This window comes from Fringilla coelebs (assembly GCF_963513975.1).
Source record: "Fringilla coelebs genome assembly, chromosome: 21".
Lineage (NCBI taxonomy): Eukaryota > Metazoa > Chordata > Aves > Passeriformes > Fringillidae > Fringilla > Fringilla coelebs.
Window position 1 is genome coordinate 2,085,319 of NC_140047.1, and position 19,996 is coordinate 2,105,314.

Below are 19,996 nucleotides of genomic sequence, written 5' to 3' on the forward strand. Positions count from 1 at the left end.
ACAGAAACCGCTGTGACATATTTAGAGTCATGTAAACACTGGGAACAGCCAAAGGTACTTCAAAATGTTTTAGGCAGCAGAAGTAACAAAATAAAATGAAAAATAGGCTGATCTTATGGATGATCATTAGATTGTGCAACAGTGACAGAGAAAAAAATCCCATTGCTTAGAACATCATAAAGTTAGTCAGGACAAAGTATGAATTGCAATGTTAGAGAACCAACACCTGCAGTGGGTTCTGACACAGGTTATGGAGCTCGCAGAGGAACCAGGATGGTGCAACTGGAGATGAAAGTGTGGAGCTCCTGAGGACAGGGATGAGGGGAGCAGAGGAACAGAGAGAACAATATTCCAGTTATTACTGCCCAACCTCCCACACGGACATGGAGTCACTATTTCAAACTGGGTCAGGCACATCCTATTGCCAGAGATTTTATTATTCATCCCTTCATTCTCATTATGGAATGAAATGTACAATTAATAGCCCCAAACAGAGAGAATTAGCCTTGACCTGCCTTCCCACTCATTTCCTGCCTTCTCACACATACTCCCCCCCTGCCGTGCTCCCAAAATCATACAAGGCTCTTAGAAGTGAGAAAGATGGATTGAGACAGAGAAGATGTGGTTGAGAACTGGACAGTCTTTATGGTAATATTATTGGGTGTGCCACAGACCCATCCATCTCAGCCACCACGGCTTGGCTCAGCACCCTTCCAAGGGAAGGCAGTGAGTACAGAATACTCAGGGAGCAGAAAAGAGTGGGACTGACTGCAGATCAATCAATCAAAAGAGGGTGTGAAATGCAAATCACTGATAAAGGCAACAGTAGGGTAGATAGGAAAATCTTTCCTTCCTCAGTGAGGGCTGTGGAGGAAGATCAAAGGCAGCCAGGGCAGTTCCCATGGGAGGCTGGAGGTGGGAGAGGCAGTGAGAGCTCGGTTATCCATGGCACAGCCATGCACCTGCCAGTCCTGGGCAAAGCAACAGGAAAATCCTGGCATGAGCCAAGTGATCTGGGATTAGAAGCTGATACCAGTGGCAGTGAGACTGAGGCTAGAGCCTTCTGAGGAGATTATAAAAGGGGCAAGAATACAATGACTTTCTGAGGATGCCAGCTTTGCATGGGTCACATTCAAACACAAACTGAATCAGCAACAGGCCCCGTGCTACGAGGCAAAGCTGTTCTCCATGTGCATTGCTCCTGAATAGAGAGGCATTTCCACAGGATTCCTGGAATGGTTGATGTGGGACACATTTATTCATGCTCTGGAATTAAATTAAACACTACTGTTGCTAAAAATTATGGGTGGAGCCATGGAGGGGTGGAGAGCAAAGCTGTGAATGGGACACTCCGCCAGTGGATCCCTCTCTACATAGCTGGCTCTGCCCAAGACCAGTGGCTGCAGCACAGCCAGACAAGTCCAGGACTGAGGATGCACCCACGTGGTACTGCAACCACAGAGAGCCACGCTCTGAGCTGAAGGACTGACCAAATTTTCGGTTCAGGTGCCTGAGATGGAAGGAGGAGATAATTTTCTCCCTGTCTGAAGCTGTGCTGAAGCCACTCCCCATGTGCTGCAGACACTGTGAGCAGCTTCAGGTTTCAGAGGTGATCAGGAAAGCTGAAGAGGTTCCAAAATGCAGCACTGAAATGGTTCAAGACTGGGAAAAGACACTTTATGAGTCTGTGAGACCAAACTGCTCCAGTCTGTTTCTCATGCCAAAAGGAAGACTAGAAGAGGATTTGATTGCAGCAGCATCATCTTCATGGGGAGAAAATACTGTCTTGTCTTAATTTGGCAGGGAAGTGTCGAGTGCAAGCTCATTGCTGGAAGCTGGAACCAGCTGAAATGAGGCACAGAACATTAGCACACATGGTGGTCCGCTGGAACAGCCATTTCCAAAGGATGTGCTCAGGGAGAACAGATCCCTTTGAGTTTTCAAACCCAGAGCTGTGTGTCTGGCTGGCCCCAGATCCCTGGCTCAGTACACACGTGCACTGGCCACACTTGGTGGCCTGGAGCTGAGGAATATATAAATGATTAGACCAGACCAATGGACCCTCAGAACCTTTTCCCCTCATGCATGCTGACTTTGTGGATCCAGCTCTGCCAAGAGCTGGAATGTCTGCTCCTGGATGGGACCTAACCCTGCAAATATTACCTGACAGCAATTCATTGCCCCATATGTTCTAACTCTGAGGAGGTACCTGATGTGCAGAAGGACACAGCCCCAAATACTTCAGCAACTTTCTTCTACATGATTCCATGGCTCACAAGCCACGAAAGGAGCCTGCTCAAACACAAGTGAAACCATAAAACCAGCAGCACTGACTCCTGGGAGCAGGGCTGAGCTCTCCAAAAGCCACTTCATGCCTTAGCTGGGGCTGCACAGCTTTGCAGAGGAGGAGGCAGCAGTGGTGGAATCCAGCTCTCCCAGCAGGAGAGAGCATCACTTTCTTGTGGTCCCCTGTGAAATCCAGGTCGTGCTTCTGTGGCTACAGCAGAACCAGGACCAGTCAGCTCAGTTGCTGAATGGGATATAAATGTTCCCAAGGGTCCAGGAGAGAGCAGGGCTCAGGGAATGATCTTCATGACACAGCAGGTCGAGTCTGAAGCCTCCTGGTTAGGCTGGAGAAAGAGTACCAACATCCCACAGCAGGGAAGGAAAAGGAAGCTACTGACACTGGAAAGCTTCAGGCAGGATGGAAAGGGAGACATGCACAGCTCCAGCAGAACCAGTTTTCCTTGGAAGACAGGAGTCATCAGAGCCTCCACCACACACAGCATCAACCCACACATGCACTGAGCCAGGGGAGGTGACCCAGGGAAGCTTCATTTCATTCCCATTCCTTTGGTCCTTGCAAACCCATGATGCTGCACTTGCTCAGTGTTGTGCTGAATTTCACGTCCCCTGCTACTGAGCAGCACAAAGAACCTCCACCTGGAGATGAGGATAAAGCAGCAGGCGATCTGGAACATGCCTGCTCTCCAGAAGTTCCTCAAGAGACCCAGGGGGGGACAAGGAACACCCTGCCTGGGGGAGGGAAGACATCAGGCCTCAGCACCACTGTGGCCAGGCCTGCTTCTGCCACTCCTGTCCCATGGCAGCTCTTCCAGAGCTGAGACACAACTGCTGGAAAGGCTCAGAAAGAAGATGAGCAAGAACAGGAGTGAATTGTCAGTTCTGCAGCTCCCAAAGCTCCAAGCAGGTGTCACGGGTTTGGGTGAGGGCACAGAGAGAAAAGGACTCAAAGCTTTTGGGGTGCCAGGTAAGTTCAGTATCAGTGCTGGGGGCTGGGGGCAGAAGGACTCCCCAGTGTGATCCAGGCAGTGCCCATGTCCCTGTGCCCACACAGAGACCTGTCCCAGCTGCCAGATCCCTGCAGGGCACTGCCGGGGCCACACTGGGACCAGTGATGGCCAGAGCCTCCACTTGGTGGAGACAGCAGTGCACAGGAGCCAAGGGAGAACCTGCCAGAGTCACCTCCCACCGCCAGGTCCCCAGGCCACCCTCTCCTGGTGGCTCTGAGCTTGGTCCCAGCCTCATGCCACCACCCTTCTGCAGGAAACAATGCAGGTTTAGTGCTCAGTGTGGCTTTCCAGGGGTCAGCTGCACCTCCCTCTGCAGGTCCAACCTGCATTCACACATCCATGGGCTGATGTTCCCTGGGAAGAGGATATTCCTGTTCCCAAACACAGCACAAAAACTGCTCAGAGCCATCAGGAGGAGCAGAGTGCCCAGGCACAGCTGGCTTAACCCCCACCTCCTTCCACAGGGGGATCTAACTTCTCCATGGCTTTGCCCCTTCCCTGGAAATACCAACCTCCCTCAGTGTTCCATGCCTTGTTTTCACTGAGCTATGGGCCCTGGCAATCCAAGAGGCTCTTCCATGCTGAGGAGGGGAGGCAGAAGCCTGGGGATCCCACAGTGCTCACTCTGTGCCTGGTTGCTCCTACAGGTGAGGTCCTGTTCCACTTCCCAGAACAGACTCTGTGATTTCCAACATGAAAGAGGCAAACAGCCATTGCACTTGCATGTATCACTGCTCTCACTAAGTAGGCCACACAGCCAATTACTGTAATACCAGCTCTGCCATCTCACAATGCTCATTTCAACATTGCTGCCTGCTTTGATCATCAGACTTTCATCTTCCGATGACGTTACGGCCACTTTCATGTCAGACATAAGTGTGTGAAGGCAGAAGAGATTTCAGAAGGCCTTAATGAAGCCTCAGCAAGAGGAACTGGAAAGGCAGGGGTAAAAGTGGGTTCCTGGACCCATTTGGGTCCAGCTTCCTTGGCCCTACACCTGTGGCAGCTCGTGAAGGCCTCAGGCTTTGGCAGAGCTCGATGATGCAGCACAACAGCGTGGGCCAGGACAGCTCTGGGTGTGGAGCCTCACCAGCATCAATGCAGGGAGCAACACGAGAGCAATGCCACGAGGGCAATGCCAGGAGCTGCTCCCAAGGGAAGGACAGACAGGAAAGGCTGGGTGCTGACCCCAGTCCCCTCTGCACGGTGACACCACCTGAGGATCTAGCAGCCCCTTGCAGCTGGTCTCCCGTGGCAGGAGGGGGGAGAAGGGCTGAAGGCTGCAGCGTGGGGCTGTTCTGGTGCCTGCAGGGTGTCCCTGGCTGTGATGAGCAGCACAGCAGTGAGTGAAAGCAAACGGGGCCTGTCAGCTGCTGCAGCCACAAGGAACTCGTGCTTGCAGTTTGCTGTTTCTGATCTGGAGTAGCATCCTCATAAATAATGAAAGTGACTAAAAGCTACTTAAAAAACACACACTCCTCCCTTCTGAAAGAAAGAGAAAAAAACCCCAATTATAAAAGGACATTTCTTCCAGCTAGGAATAATTTGTCATGTAATTCTCTGAAGACAGCAACAGAAACATGCGTGCTCCATGCTCCCTTTGAGTCATCTGTGATTGCATACGTACTCAGATGGCTTCTAATGAGGCTATTTTTACAGCACACATCCTGCTGAGTTTTTGGGGAGGGGCAGAGTGAGATCAGTGAAGTATCAGTCTTCAACATCAGCTCCTCAAAAGGAGAGGAAAAGGAAACACATGTGGAGGAGGATGTACCGCTCTGAACCAACACCTACAAACAGCTCTCCTGCCCCAGCAGCGAATGTGAAGCATCTTTTGTTTTTTCTAAACAACACTCAAGCTGGAAAACCCAGAGATCATTAGTGCCTTGATGATATCAGTGATGGCCGAGCTGCACAGGGCTCTGCACACTTGCTCCGGTCGAAGCTGTCCCTGCTCATGGCAAGGGGTGGAACAGGATGGGTCTTCAAGGTCCCCCCAGCCCAACCCATTCTGTGATCCCATGGTGGCACCCCGTGGCAGAGGACAGGGTGTGCCCAGTTAAACTGAAACACAGTTTGGGCACTCCTTGGAAGGATCTTCTGGTCTGCAGCACCAAAGAGGTTCAGTAAGGACCCAAAACCACTCATGGAGACCAAGCAATGGGCACCTTTGCAGAGGCCAACAGGACACCAGCACTGCTGGTCTTCTGGAAACCAATGTGCAGTTGGCTCATCCAAGGCTAAATCAAAAGGCCTCAGCTGTCAGAAAGTAAAGGAAGCAAAAAATGGCAGAGGCTGAAACTGGGCTCAATTTACAGATGTCTGCCATGGTTTTACAAGAACCAGAAGGTTCCTGTCATGACTGGAGCTATGGGAAGTGGAATAGACAGAACAGATGTAAATGAACTCTCATTTTACATGGAGATGATGAAAGCAGAGACAAGGAAAAGAAGGATGTAAGTTGAAAATCTGCTTGTCTGATAAATTAGCTGTGGTGGCCTTCCCACCCCTCTCCACGGCTCTCATCTGCTTCCTAGGGCAGCCCAGGGGCTGGGCCCCATGCTAACACCAGGAGGAGGTGGAGAAGATCAGGAAGCAGAGGAACTGCCTGGTGTCCTTCACTGGGGACATCTCCTGCAGACATCACCAGACAACAAGATTTTCAATTGCAGGGTAAAAGAGAGAAAAGCAGGAGCTGTTTTCCCAGTGTTACAATTGAGCTCCTGGCTCCAGCCCCAGCTTCAGATGCCCCCTCACACCCTGAAAGGCAAAGACAGCACCCTAAGTTCCTGTGTCACAGTGTCCAGAACTGCTCCTCTCCAAGGGATTCAACCCCCCTCCCTGCCACAGCTCCCAGAGCCTTTGCCAAAGCCCCTCTGCAGCCTGAGCCTGCATACTTCAGAGAGATGTCCTGCTGCTGATGTGTGAAGTGCTGGAACAACCACCCCATACTGGATTCCTCCTTTGAGGGATTATTTTCTGGAACAGGCACTGCACTTACAGTGTGGATTTCTGCCTCTGGTCATTGGGCATTTGCTGGAAAGCAGATTCTCTTCCGGGGGATCTCCCCTCCACAGGAGAAAACCTCCTCTGCTGTCTCTTGAATGAAGCGAAGCAAACACTTCCTTAATGTACACTGTGTGCACACCAAAATATCCCTCCTGACCCTTGACTCTTTCCATTTGGTAGCCTGTCCATCTTCCAGAGCATGGATACCCAAGCAGGACACCCAAGGGTGCCACCAGCACTCTGGGTGACACACACAGCCATGTGCTGGTTCATACTCCTGAAACCCAAATTTTCACTTGGTCACAGAGGGGCTCATGGTCATCCATGTTCCACCAGAAGGTTTCACTTCTCTTCACAATCTGCCCCAATGCCACTGTGAATTCCCAAAGTGTGCACTTAATTTCTGAAAGGTTAAAGGAAAACCTGCTCTCTCCTGTCCTGATGTTATTTTAGGGGATGGGAAGTCCCTCCCCCCTCAGCAGAACAGGAGAGAAGACTTGCTGAAAAACAGAAAAAAAGCAAAAGCTAGTCAGAGCTTCTGGGCACTTTCCACATGCAACCTGCTCTTGTGAACCTCAGGATTCACAGACTCCAAGGTCCCTGTGAGGTCACACGTGCTCCTGTGGCCTCTGTGCTGGCTCTGTCCATGGCCCAGGAGCTGCATCCTTGTGCTTGGCTGGGTTTCTTCACGAGGCTGCTCTCGGCATCCACGACCCTGAACATGCTGCTCCCTCCTGCTCTGACCAAGGATGAAGCTGCAGCTCCTGGAGGCTCCAACTCAGTTGGACCTGGGGACATCAAACTAACTGGGCACACAAAGGAAATCCCTGAGGCAGGAGGAGCAGCCCAAACCCTGCCCCTATCTGGGACATATTTACATCCTCTGTTTTCTCCCTCCAAAATAAACTGAAATCAGAACACGAGGCCACATCCTTCTGCAGGCAGAAGTGTGACAGTAGCTGCCATTCAGGTTTTCCTGGGAGAAATTTGCCCAATAAATACCAATATTATTAAGGAGTTCATAAATTTTAAGGATATGAAGGTTTTGTAGAAGAGAGATGCCTCAGGGAAGTTCACCCCCTGCCTCTGAGGGGAGCCAGCTCTTGAAAACAGAGGTAACAGCTTTCAAAAACCCCAAAATACATAATGCAGCACTCTGTGGTGTGTGTGGTGTCAGTGCTAAAATCTAGGGAAAACAAACAAACAAAGCAGAATACTTAATTTTTCCAGCTATCTGGGTCTAGTAAAACACACAACCTCTCCTGACAGCAAACTCTGCTTCAGGAAGTCCAAGAGGAATTTAATCGTGCGTTCATTCCTCAAGGGACACTCGGCAGCTCTGAATCCTTCAGAGAAGGTAAACTCCAGGACCAATCAGCCTGCCTCTCCTCTGGAAATTAAACATTAAAATACAAACCAGAACAATAGTCAAGAGCCACAAAGAATTCCTAAGGTATTAGCAAAACAAATTCCCTTCAGTCCTTATTAGGAATATCTTGAGGATGGTTTGAAGAGGAAAGTCTAACCAAATATAAAAAAAATTTGGCTTATCCAACAAAAAACAACCACGCGCTCTTTGCCAAAAGCAAAAGAATTCAGTCAGATAAAAACCGCGACACACAAACGATGCAGGTTAAAAACTGAATTTAAGATGATAATGGAATAGCTGCCAGCGTCTTTAAATTTTCAAGCGTGGAAATGTCAACAGAGACAAAGAAATTCAGGAGAAAACAAAGAGAATAGATTAAGGATTTATTTATATCAGTGAAAGAGCTCTGTGTTCCTTGACTAAGAAATGAGTGAGGGGGTGAGAACTGAAATGGCCACAGGTCTCCAACATGCTATGAGGAGTGAGGGGGTGACCCAGGGATCTCCTGGTGGCTCAGCTCTCCTGAAGGCTTTACAACTGCCACATCTCATTACTTTATGGCTCCAGAAAGGGACATTTCTCCACCTCACACCACCCAAAGCTCTCCAGGACATTGGCACTGGGCAAACTGGTGTGGTTTACACAGAAAATACTCCTGGCTCTCAGAGCTGGGATGTGTCTGAGCACTGACATCTCCTTGTACATGGACATTTCACCTTCTTTTGGGTTTCAAGGGAACCTGACCGGGTTCCCCACGGCTTCTGTCCTGGTTGTTGTATAGAATTGAACTATCCACGGCTCTGGAACTGGCCAGAGGGCACTTTTGAGGGGTTTTGTGCTGTTGGTTGGTTTGTTTCTTTTTGAAGATAGCTGGTGAGAGCCCTTTGGTGGTTACCAAGGCTTATTAAATTCCTTGCCTAATTAGTGAGAGTTTTCTCTTTTTCTGATGCAGGATGAGTTGGAAGCTTCTTGGTGCTCTGGGACTGAAAATCCCACAGGTTGCCTCTTCAAGAAAGGGAGACAATTCAAATAATTTTCTTTGGAAAAAAATCCTGGAAAAAATTCCTGGAAATACCCAGCCCCAGGCCTGTCCCTCCACAGGGTGTAGAGCCCTTTCCTGAGCTTCAGAGGACCACAGCCTCAGAAATTGTCCTTCCCCAGTGCTGGAGGCCTGGTGAGCTGGCAAAGGAGCCTGAAGAAGAACTGGTGCCATCCCAGGGCACTCCCTTGGTGACAGGAGCTGCTGGGGAGGACGTGTTCACAAAGGACAGAGCAAGAAATGCAGGGAAGAAAGGGAAGGTGCCACCAGGGAGGATGGAGAAAGGGGAACTGAGAAGGAGCAAAGTGGGTGTGAACCTTTCTCAACAGCTTCTCCTCCCAGGGCTCCCCAGGGAACCGTCCCAGCCCAAGAGCTCCAGCAGCATTTGGACACTGCTCCCACCAATGCCCAGGGTGGGACACTGGGGGGTCTGTGCAGGGACAGGAGCTGGGCTCAGTGATCCTGGTGGATCCTTCCAGCTCTGGGATTGTGTGATTCCATGGAAGTCACATCTTCTATGGCACAGACTGAAGCACTCAGACTCCTGAGGCACCATGGCTTGGTCTGGAGTACCTGGGAAAACCGCACCATGTCAGAGCTGGGAAACCCCCAGGCCCAGCCCAAAGCACCCCTGGGAACTCCTGCTCTGCTCCAGCTGGGCCAGCACCCAGAGCCCTTCCTTGGACCTGCAGCTCCCTGAGCCCCTTCTGGGAGTTGCAGCCCAGTGCTGTCACCACTGCCCTAAAGGAGAGCCAGCCCTGCCCTGGGTGCAGCTGCAGCCCTGGAGGACTGGATTCCCCCAGCTCCAGGAGCAGAGCTCCGAGCTCCTCCACAGCTACATCTGTGCTGCGGGCAGCTCCCGCTGGTGCGAGCCCCGGGCTGAGCTTCCAGCTGGCTCCGTTCCCTCCAAACAGATGCAGCTCCTAGAGCAGGGCCTGATTTATTCAGCAGGAGTCTCGCACATTAAGTGTAGTTAAGTCTGAAAACAAATCTAATGACTTTAAAATAAATAGCCAACAGAGGACTCCAAACTGAAATTCCTCCTTCCTCTGACACCCACCATATAAACAATAATAATTATATAAAACCGTGTCTAACACATGACTACACAAGGCTCTGGTGACCAAGAAAAGCACACGCTGCTTGTCAGACATAATTGCACATTTGGTTTTTCAATTATTTCTTGTCAGGATCCAGAGCCCACCATTTGAACGCTGACATTAATTATTGGGAAGTCGTTAGTGCTCCAATAGTCTCATGGAGACTCCCAGTGCTCGCCCCGAGGCCCAGAGCTGCCAGTGCTGCTCCCACACTGCCCTCCCGTGCCACCAAGCCCTGGGAATGTCACACACCACACAGGATACCCAGCCCGGGACACCACGTGCACAAGGGGCTTCAGAAGAAGCTTAAAGCAAGTCTCCAGTGGACATCAGCAAGGAACTGATCCCCTGCCATGTGCTCACCCACGGGATGGGACCAGACCATGTCCACCAATGGCAGCTCCAACACAAGACCTGGAGCTGATGGATGAGTCCAGAGGAGGCCATGGAGCTGCTCCAGGGCTGGAGCCCTCTGCTCTGGAGCCAGGCTGGGAGAGCTGGGGGTGCTCACCTGGAGAGGAGAAGCTCCAGGCAGAGCTCAGAGCCCTGCCAGGGCCTGGAGGGGCTCCAGGAGAGCTGGAGAGGGACTGGGGACAAGGCATGGAGGGACAGGACACAGGGAATGGCTCCCACTGCCAGAGGGCAGGGATGGATGGGATATTGGGAATTGGGAATTGTTCCCTGGCAGGGTGGGCAGGCCCTGGCACAGGGTGCCCAGAGCAGCTGTGGCTGCCCCTGGATCCCTGGCAGTGCCCCAGGCCAGGCTGGACACTGGGAGCAGCCCCAGTGGAAGATGTCCCTGCCATGGCAGGGGTGGGACTGTCCCTCCTAGGCCAAGGCAGAGTGGGATCCTGTGACTCCAGCCCATGGCACCCCTGTCACTGCGTTCCTGCTGAGTCCCCTCCCAGCCCCTCTGCGCAGCTCCTGGCATCACACTCCCATCACATTGCTGCCCATCATGCAGGAAAACATCCTGCCTTTTACTGGCTTTTAATTTGCTGCTTTTTAATTTTGTTGACTGTCTCTTTTTTCCTTGCAAAAGGAAGAAAGAAGCCTCTGATCTACCTTTTCTGGAGTGTTCAAAAACACGCACAGCTTTGTCAGGTTGTCTCTTAGTTGTCATCTTCCCCAAGGCAAGCAGCCTTCTCTCTTCTGGCTGCCTTCAAGGAAGAGGGCTTTTTGTGCTCCTAAGAATTCTCTTCACCTTTTAAAATCTCCCATTGCTGAGCACTCACTGAGGTGCAGCAACCACACAGGAGTCAATGGGGGAGAACAGTGAGTGATCGCTGCCACCAGGAGCTGCCAGCTGCACACCCTGACCCCTGTTCTTCCAAAGGCAGCAACAGGCCTGGAGCTGGGGCTGGTGGGAGCACAAACCCCTGGGCCTTCAGAGCTTCCAGGGTTTGCTTGAAACAGAATAAAATCAATTCACTGCAGTAAAAAAAGAAAACTAGGATTGACCCAATACCACAGTCATTACCTTAGACCAAGCCTGCTACTGTGAAAAAAAAAATATTGCAGGAAGATAAAATCCAGGAAACTTATATTAATTACATTATACTATATTATATTAGACTATATTCTATTATACAATATTATTTTTGCTTCTACTTTTACTGATACAAATTAATTGTTAAAAGCTTCCTCAGTAGTTTGCAATTATTGAGGGTTTCAAGCAGCAATGACTTTGGGAAACATCCATCTTTTGTCTCCATCCACTGATGACCTCACACATTCAGTCAGAGCTACATTTCCATCTTCAGTCACTGACAGGGCTTTCTTGAAATATTACATTTTGATTCTGTTTTATTATTTTTAAATGGCCTTGGTCATTCTCCTTTCTTTGACCACATTTTGTTCAGTCAGGTAGATGATCAAGTGGGTTTTGTTTCCCCTTTTCTACAAGGAAAAAAGCAACAACCAGCCTCACACTCCTCTGGACATACAAAGGAACTGGGAGGGAAGTTCTTCCACCTCCCCTGGAGCTCCATCCCTGCTCTGGAAAGGGCCACTGCTCACTCCTGGGAGGAAGTTCAGCCCCAAGGGCAGCCCAGGCAGGTGAGATGGACACCCCAAAGGTGACACGGACACCCCAAAGGTGACATGGACACCCCAAAGGTGACATGGACACCCCAAAGATGAGATGGACACCCCAAAGGTGACATGGGCACTCCAAAGGCCAGCTCCCACATGGAGGATGCACTTGCCCACCTGCTGTGGGAAACTCTCCAGTGAGAGCTGCAAAACTGAATTAAAGGTTGGAATAACGAATCCAGGGGAAGGAAGTGATGCTGGGCTCCTCTCCCCTTGCTCCTCAGCCTGTGCTTTCTTTCCAAGACTTCCTTCAGGCTGATTCCCAGTGAGCCAGCACTGCTGGGCCACAGGTGAGCCACACCCAAAATGAGAGAAGTCTTCTCCTGTGACAGACACCCAGTGTCCCCCTCTGCCCAGCTCAGGGGCACCCCAGATGTGTTCAATGCCAAGCAGTGCCAACTGGACAAAAAGCTGCCAGGAATGAGGGGATTTTGTCCTGAAATGCCGTGGGCAGAGCTGGGGCACTGGGCAGAGAGCATCGGAGCCAGCAGGGGCTGCATGGTCAGCAGTGGGAGGCAGGGAGGGCATCAGCACCACAGCAGCTCCCAGAGCTCACTGGATGTGCTTTCCACCAGCAGGATGAGTTTTATCGAAGGAATAAAACTTTCACAGTGCTGTCAAGGCCCTGGAGGGGACAGAAGGAGTCACCATCCCTGGATGTGTTTTAAAAAAGTCTGGATGTGGCACTGGGTGCCAGGGTTTAGTTAAGGTGTCAGGGAATGAGTTGGACTCGATGATCTTGAAGGTCTCCTTCAACCCAGCGATTCTGTGAGGCCACAGCCCAGGGCAGAGCCACCTCAGCATGTCCCTCCCCAGACTGGGAGCAGCAGAGACACCTCTCAGTGGCATCATGGGGGAGTGGGGTGGTGGGACACCTCTGTCCCCTCCTTCTGAAGGGCACAAGGGTCTGGTCTGCACCGCCCAAGAGCCTCATCCTGGGGGCACTCAGCTGGAACTCCCCACACCACACACACACCACCTCTGCTTTCAGTCCCCAATGCCAGCATGGGGCCAGCCTCCCACATCCATCCTCCCAGCCACATCCAAAGAGGGCTGCACGGACCCTCAGCTCTGACAGCCATCCCACCTTTGACCCCATCTCCAGGATGGAGAGCACACCTGAGCACAGCTCACCCAGCACATCCCAGCCCTACCTGCTGGAAGAGCTCCTCCGCCCGCTGCTGTTGCTCTCCTCGGCCTAGGAGATCAAAACAGAAGAGCAGGTTAGGTTCAGAAGGATGAGGCTGCTCTCCAGCCCAAAGTCAGGGTTCCCCAGAGCTGCACACACACCCCATGCCCAGCTCTGAGCCCGGGCTCTCGGGGCTGGGCAGGCTCTGAGCCTCCCCAGCCCATCCCCACCCAAGCCTCAAGCAGCGATCCCTGGCACGCAGAGCCCCACTATGGCCAGGGGGGACATCAGGAACGGCCAAATTGTCCCAATGGCCACGCAGGAACGGCCAAATTGTCCCAATGGCCACGCAGGAATGGCCCCCTCCAGGCCCAAGGGCTCCCCTCGTTAGCCCCGTGCCCTAATTAGCCCCTGCAGGCCCTGGCAGGGCTGAGCAGGGAGGGCCCAGGCTCTCCTCTTGCCTCTTCCCCGGCTCACTGATGAGAGCCTTCCTTGGAAAGACAATATTATTCCAATCCCAGAAATTTTATTTCTGAATTTGTGCAAATACAAGTTAAAAGATATTAGCTGCATTTCACATTTTGTGCAAATGGCAGAAACAGGCAATTCATGTGCAGCAGGATGGGGGCCAGCCAACGATTTCGATAAAATAAACCCTTTTTTAATTTAAATGCTAATGCACTGAATTAAAATTTAATAACTGAGGAAATTGAAAAGCCGAGCAGGAATATTGGAAATAAATCCAAGCAGAAACAGCTGAAATTAAAAATTCTAGAGAGTGGGAGGATAGCAGCTAAGCTGTCTTATATGATTACATTTTTTTTTTTTTTTTTTTTTTTCAGAACGAAGGGGGGAAGGAAAAAAAATCCTATCTTTGGCTGGCTGTAGGGCAGTAAATCGAGAGTGCTGTGATTTATTGCTCAATTTTCCTGAGGGAAAAAGGCTTTCTTTCATGCTGAAATATTTCATAAATTTCAAGCCAGCATAAATTCTTAATTTAAAAGTTATGGAGGTCACATTTAGTGCACTGGTGCAATTCTGAAATCTTAAAGGAATAGCAACCAAAAAAAATTGCAATTTGATTTTATTTTTTTTAATTCTTCACGTAAAATTTTCTTCAAAGGGATTGTCCAAGTTACACAAAGCAGAAACACAACCTGGCTTCTGAAAGGATATGAAATCCACTGGAAATGAAGAGATAAAAATCTAATTCAATTACAAAAAGGTATTTTGCTATGATGATTATGATGATGATTATTATTATTATTATTGTGAGCCACTTGAGGAATTTCTGTTAAAAAATTTCTTCTCTCCATTGCCTGGGAAAAGCCAGAAGGGAGGAGCTGACAATGTAATTGCTTCTGTTAGATCTCCAATCTTTTGTGAGCACTGATATGTTCATTTGTTATACAGCTGTTCAGCTACAGAAAGGATGTCAGAGCACCCATAATTCAAAGCAATCAATCAAAAATTAATGATTTGTCATGCTTACACAATGGGAAAAAAAAGAAAAAAAAAGCTGTATGGGTTCCTGCAACTGGTAGATTGCTCAAACCTTTGGGGCATTTTCTAGAAGATTAGATCTGTGTACAAAGAAAGGGGGGAAAAGGGGAAAAAGGAGATTTAATATAGAGCCAGGGCAGAAACCTTGTTGGGGTGCTGGGGGTCCCAGAGACGGGAAATTCACAATTCCTGCCTGTACAAAGGGTTTTGTGCACAACCCAAGCTCACACAACCCAAGAACCACATCTTGGATCACAGGGACCTTGTGAGGATCCTGCCATGAGAATTCCATGGGAAAAGCACCTGCTGAATCATGGAACCATGGAATATCCAGAGCTGGAAGGATATTCTGACCATGAGGACGATGGAACCCAGCCCTGGCCCTGCACAGACACCCCAACAATCCCCAGTGCTGGGGAGTTTCCTTATTTTGAAAGAAAAAAATGAGGAAAAAAAGGAACCACAGCAGGTAAGGGCTCTCATCTCGATGGTTTCACCCAGCCAGGGTGCTGCTGGAGGTGATCCATTAGACAAAAACACCAAGCTCAGCCTGAATGAGATCAGATCAAGGTGCCTTAAATGTTTTTCGATGCTGAGATAAACAAATCCACAGAATCCCAGACTGGCTTGGGTTAAAAGGGACCTTCAAGCCCATCCAGTGCCACCCCTGCCCTGGCAGGGACACCTCCCACTGTCCCAGGCTGTTCCCAGCCCCAGTGTCCAGCCTGGCCTTGGGCACTGCCAGGGATCCAGGGGCAGCCCCAGCTGCTCTGGGCACCCTGTGCCAGGGCCTGCCCACCCTGCCAGGGAACAATTCCTAATCCCCAATATCCCATCCATCCCTGCCCCCTGGCAGTGGGAGCCATTCCCTGTGTCCTGTCCCTCCATCCCTTGTCCCCAGTCCCTCTCCAGCTCTCCTGGAGCCCCTCCAGGCCCTGGCAGGGGCTCTGAGCTCTGCCTGGAGCTTCTCCTCTCCAGGTGAGCACCCCCAGCTCTCCCAGCCTGTTCCTTCAAAAATAAAATCCATTTAAACTAAAACATTCCACCTAAATTTGAAAAAGTGGCATTTGAAGACTAAAATGCTAGGAGTGGGTGGAAGGGTGAAAGGCTGGAAATCACTGTTTAACCAGAATGTGCCAAAACAGGTCAGAGCAGCCCCCAACAAAGCAACACCTTTGTGGAGGGGAACAGAAATCTCCTGTGCTCCTTTAGAATCTCCTGCCTCCCATTTACCCAAAGAATTTATTTTGGTGATTTCCTAATTTCTGATTGAAAAAGGAGAGGAGCAGAATTTGCATCTGCTGATGAGCAGGGAGGCCGGATGTGGGGTGCTGGAACAGGCTGGAGAATGTCACACAATCTGCCCCATAAAATCATTTACAATTCAAAATGTTACTCCCTGAAGTTGCTTTTCTACATATTGGGTGCGTTTAGGGGAGTTTTGTTTAACTAATGCTAATAAATATCTTCTAAATGAAAATGCACACAAGCAGAATGTGGTTTCAGGCCATATGCTCCTCAACTCGAGTTGTAAGCAAAAAGTAAATCATGTGATAATTAAGAAATGTATCAGTCAACATCTCCTAACAGGATAACATGTCAAAAAATAGGAGTCCAAGCAGATGTAAAACTGACCCGAGAAATCCATGTTTATAGAGAGGGCTACACTATATTGGGAAAAAACCCCAACATTTTAACAGTTACAGCAAAACTAAAAAATAACTTCAAGCAATAAAAATGTGAAATGAGATTTCAGAAGATTTAAGCACAGACTTCTGCCTGATCACTTAAATTATGATTAAAAACAATTATTCAAATCACTTGGATTTTCATCCATGCTCGGATCAGCTCCCATGGATGGGATGGGGGCACTGGGACACCCCCAAAGAACTGCCCCAGCCCTTCCCGGGGGAAAACAGGTTCCATGTATTTATTATTTATGCAGACACAGCCACCCACTATGATTGGCCTCTGAATCCCATCCCAAAGGGAGAGGTCCCTAATTCTGCCTGGGGGTTGCAGGAGAAGCAGACCCCACTTGCCCCTCTCTGCAGAGGGAAAAGGGCAGAGTTGTTTGTTTACTTGAGAGGAAAAAAAGGAAAAAAACCCCAACCCCCCACCCTGCTTCCCCCAAATGCCTTCCCAAAGACAGCTGAGTAATTTTTGTCCAAACACAAATCACACATTCAATTTCAGAAGCAGCCAGCAGCACCCAGCATGGAAAATTTCACCCCAAATAATTAAAATTTGGCAAAGGGAGAAGCAACTGAAAACAGGTCTGACACAGGAATGTGCCATAAAAATAACTGCAGGCCTGCTACCTGTGCTGTCTGGGGTTATTAACTTCAGAGCCACAGAAAATGCAGGAAGTGCTTTTTTTTCCTTTTCGTTTTCTTTAAAACAAAGGGCAAGACACCGGCAGTTTCCTATTTAATTTTTATTAAATAGGAGGGGAAAACCAGCAGAGCAGCTCCACATCACACCAAAACATCTGCAGAGCACGAGGACCCATAAATGTACCCGTGCCCCTTTTTAATCTGGATTTCTGCTTCCTCCTGCCAGCACAGCGGATGCTGGGGAACCCCAAGGCCGGGATTGCCAAAACAAGGCTGAGCCCAGGGCTGATCCAGGCAGAGCTGTGCTCCACAGAACCATGGAATCCTTGAGGCTGGAAAAGCCCTCTGAGATCACAGCCCAGCTATTCCCCAGCACTGCCAAGGGCAGCACTAACCCCTGTTCCCAAGTGCCACATCCACACTGGAACCTTTCCAGGGATGGTGACTCCACCGCTGCCCCACACAGCTGTTCCCATGCCTGACCACCCTTTTCATGAGGAAATTCTTCCTAATATCAAACCTACACCTTCCCTGGTGCAATTTAAGGCTGTTTCTTCTGGTTCCCAGAGCCAGGGCATCCCCTGCATGAAGGACTAAGATCTCCACTGCCTTAGGCTGCTGTGGCACATCCCCTCCTCATCCTCTGCCTTTGCCAATCCACCAGAGCAGCCTCCAAAAGGGATCAATTTTCCACTCAGGAGCAAGACAGTTCCTGGGGCTGGAGGAATGCGCTGCCTATTTCCTCAGCTGCAGCTTCCCCTCAAGAAAAAACCAAAATAATAATAAAATTTAAAAAAAAAACATCTGCAAGGAGGAAATGGGAGCTCTCCCTGAGGCATCTGCCCGGTCCCACAGCTGAGCCAAGCCCCGGAGTGAGGGTTCCCCAACCCCCAAAATCCACTGTGGGGTCTGCAACCCCCCCACGCTGGCCATGGGGCAACACCTGGGGTGGAGATGCTGGTGGCAGCTTCAGTGACAGAATTCCTTGGGAGCAGCCAGGGGAATCTCACCCTTGGACTCGGCTGCAGCCCTGTCCTGGGCAAAGCCAGCGCTTGTTCCCTGTTCCAGCACGAGAGCCCAGCAGCAAACAGCCCCATTTGAGAGTTGTGACCCCTCTGGGACGAGCCCATGGAGGGTTTGCTGCTCGAGGGCAGCAGAAGGCAAAGGCAGAGACTCCCATGGCAGGCACAGAGGCTCTGCTGCCAGAGCCAGGGGACATCTGGGACAGGATGGTCCCCAACACCCAGGGACCATCCCTGTGTAAGCAGTGCCCACACCTGGGCTCCAGCCCAGCTCCAGGAGGGTCTCCAGTGCCAGGGGAAGGTGCTCCTTACTCCAGGCCATGCCCATCACTTAGGCCAAGCTTCAGGAAGAGGTGCTTTAATGCTGAGAGCTCCAGGCAAGCCCACCCAGGGGAAGGCACCAAGGTGACTGTGACCTGCAGGGACACAATGTGTCCCCAGCACCCCGGGGTGCCACACAGAGCATCCCAGTGCTGCAGCCTGGGCACACAGGGAGCACAGCACTTCTCACGTGGTGCCTCTGTCCTTTGGTGTCTGGGGAGTGTCTGAGCAGACCAAAATCCGGGCTTGGATTGAGGTTCCTGAGCATCCACCACACCCCTGTGAGCACCTCCACCACAAGCAAATAAACAGCTGCTGGAGATGGTGGTTGAGCCTCAAACAAATCAGAGCAGTTTCTGGCTGGGAGCACAGCATCAGCCCAGCCTGGCCACATCCTCCTCCTGCAGGTGGCCACCACCCCCCAGGGGACAAATGTCCAGGGGACCCAAAGGCAGGGAACAGCACAGAGCTCTGGCACTGCAGGATCAGCACTGGGGCAGGGCCAGCCAGCACCTTCCCCTGCAGCCCTGGGCTCCTGCCCCTCTGCAGCCCCCCCAGGGGAAGGCAGGGCTGGCCCAGTCCCACCTGGGCTGTGGAGTGCCCCTGCTGCAGGGCCATCCCTGGGGTAATTCACCCTGGGGATCATTAACAGCTGCCAATGTCCCTGAAGCCACAAGGTGCCCCCAATTACTAATTAATAAGAAACACTAATGACAAACCCAGTGAGGGGGTGGATCAGCCCAACACAAAGGTCAGCTGTGAGCAGAGGATCCCGCTGGGGAAGCCAAGATGGGAATGATCCCCTCTGCTCTGGCTGTGACACTTCAGACTCAGCCCGGGGGCCCTCGCTCTGTTGATTTCAATTCTCTTTGTATTGGCAGGAGAATTATTTTTCTTTTAAATTTTTCTTTTTGTTTTGTTTTGGTTGTTGTTTTTTTTGCTTGTTTGTTTGGTCTTGCAAACTGGGTTCCCTCAGGCTTCTCCCCACATTCTGGTCTGGGACAGAACAAGTTGCACTGTGGATGTCAAGACTATAGGTAGGCAAACAATACTAATAAAAAATCACCAAGTCTAGAAATTCTTCTCATTCAGCTTCACTGGATTTACTTGTTGTCTACTGTTTCTTATCTCCCTGGGTGTGCTGCCTGCATCCACCTCATTTCTAAGTCACCTCTGTAACCCAGAATTAAAAGTTCTTCTGGAGAGTTTTTAACAGAAAAGGTCGAATTTCTGCTGGAAAAGGCACCCATGGGGCTGAAACTTAGGGGGAAACACCAAAATCAGCAAGGCAGGGAAGAATCCCAGCATGAAGGCCCGGCCTGGGCAGATGCTGAGCCCCAGGAAATGGCACAATCCCACCCCAAAGGACCCAGGTGTCCCTGTCACCCACTGCCACACTCCAGCCAGCCCCAGAAAGGTTTGAGAACTGGGAGCAGTTGCCTCTGAGTCAAGGAAATATTCATATGAGTAATTTCATGAACTTGTTGAAAGTACTGGCAGAATTTGTGCTTTGAATTTCAGTTTTTCTCCCCTGGCAGCCTGGGGAGATTCAAGCAGCACATGCCAGCAGAAGTAACCGAAGAAAGGGAACATTAAATAAATTTTAACCTAAAACTACAAATGTTTAAACCCGTATTAAAAAGCTTCAACCTCATGTACTTTTGTTTTTCCCTGAAACAGTCATGAAATTAAAATTATGAATAAATCAATGCAGCAAATTGGTCTGGATTTAAAGAGTTACTCCTTGATTATAAGCAACT

The 19,996-nt window shown here is 50.3% G+C and overlaps 1 protein-coding gene across 14 annotated transcripts in view; it reads right to left on the reverse strand.

The window, feature by feature from the left end:
• The window catches only part of ZNF618 (zinc finger protein 618), a 149,481-nt gene that overhangs the window by 72,667 nt on the left and 56,818 nt on the right, over nt 1-19,996 (reverse strand). For all 14 annotated transcript variants that reach the window (XR_014616672.1, XM_084219917.1, XM_084219915.1 and 11 more), the window contains exon 2: nt 13,080-13,123. Coding sequence is in view for 13 of the 14 variants with exons in the window: in XM_084219917.1 (XP_084076043.1) it covers nt 13,080-13,123 (44 nt within the window). In the remaining variant the exon portion in view is untranslated. The remainder of the gene's footprint in view (nt 1-13,079; nt 13,124-19,996) is intronic.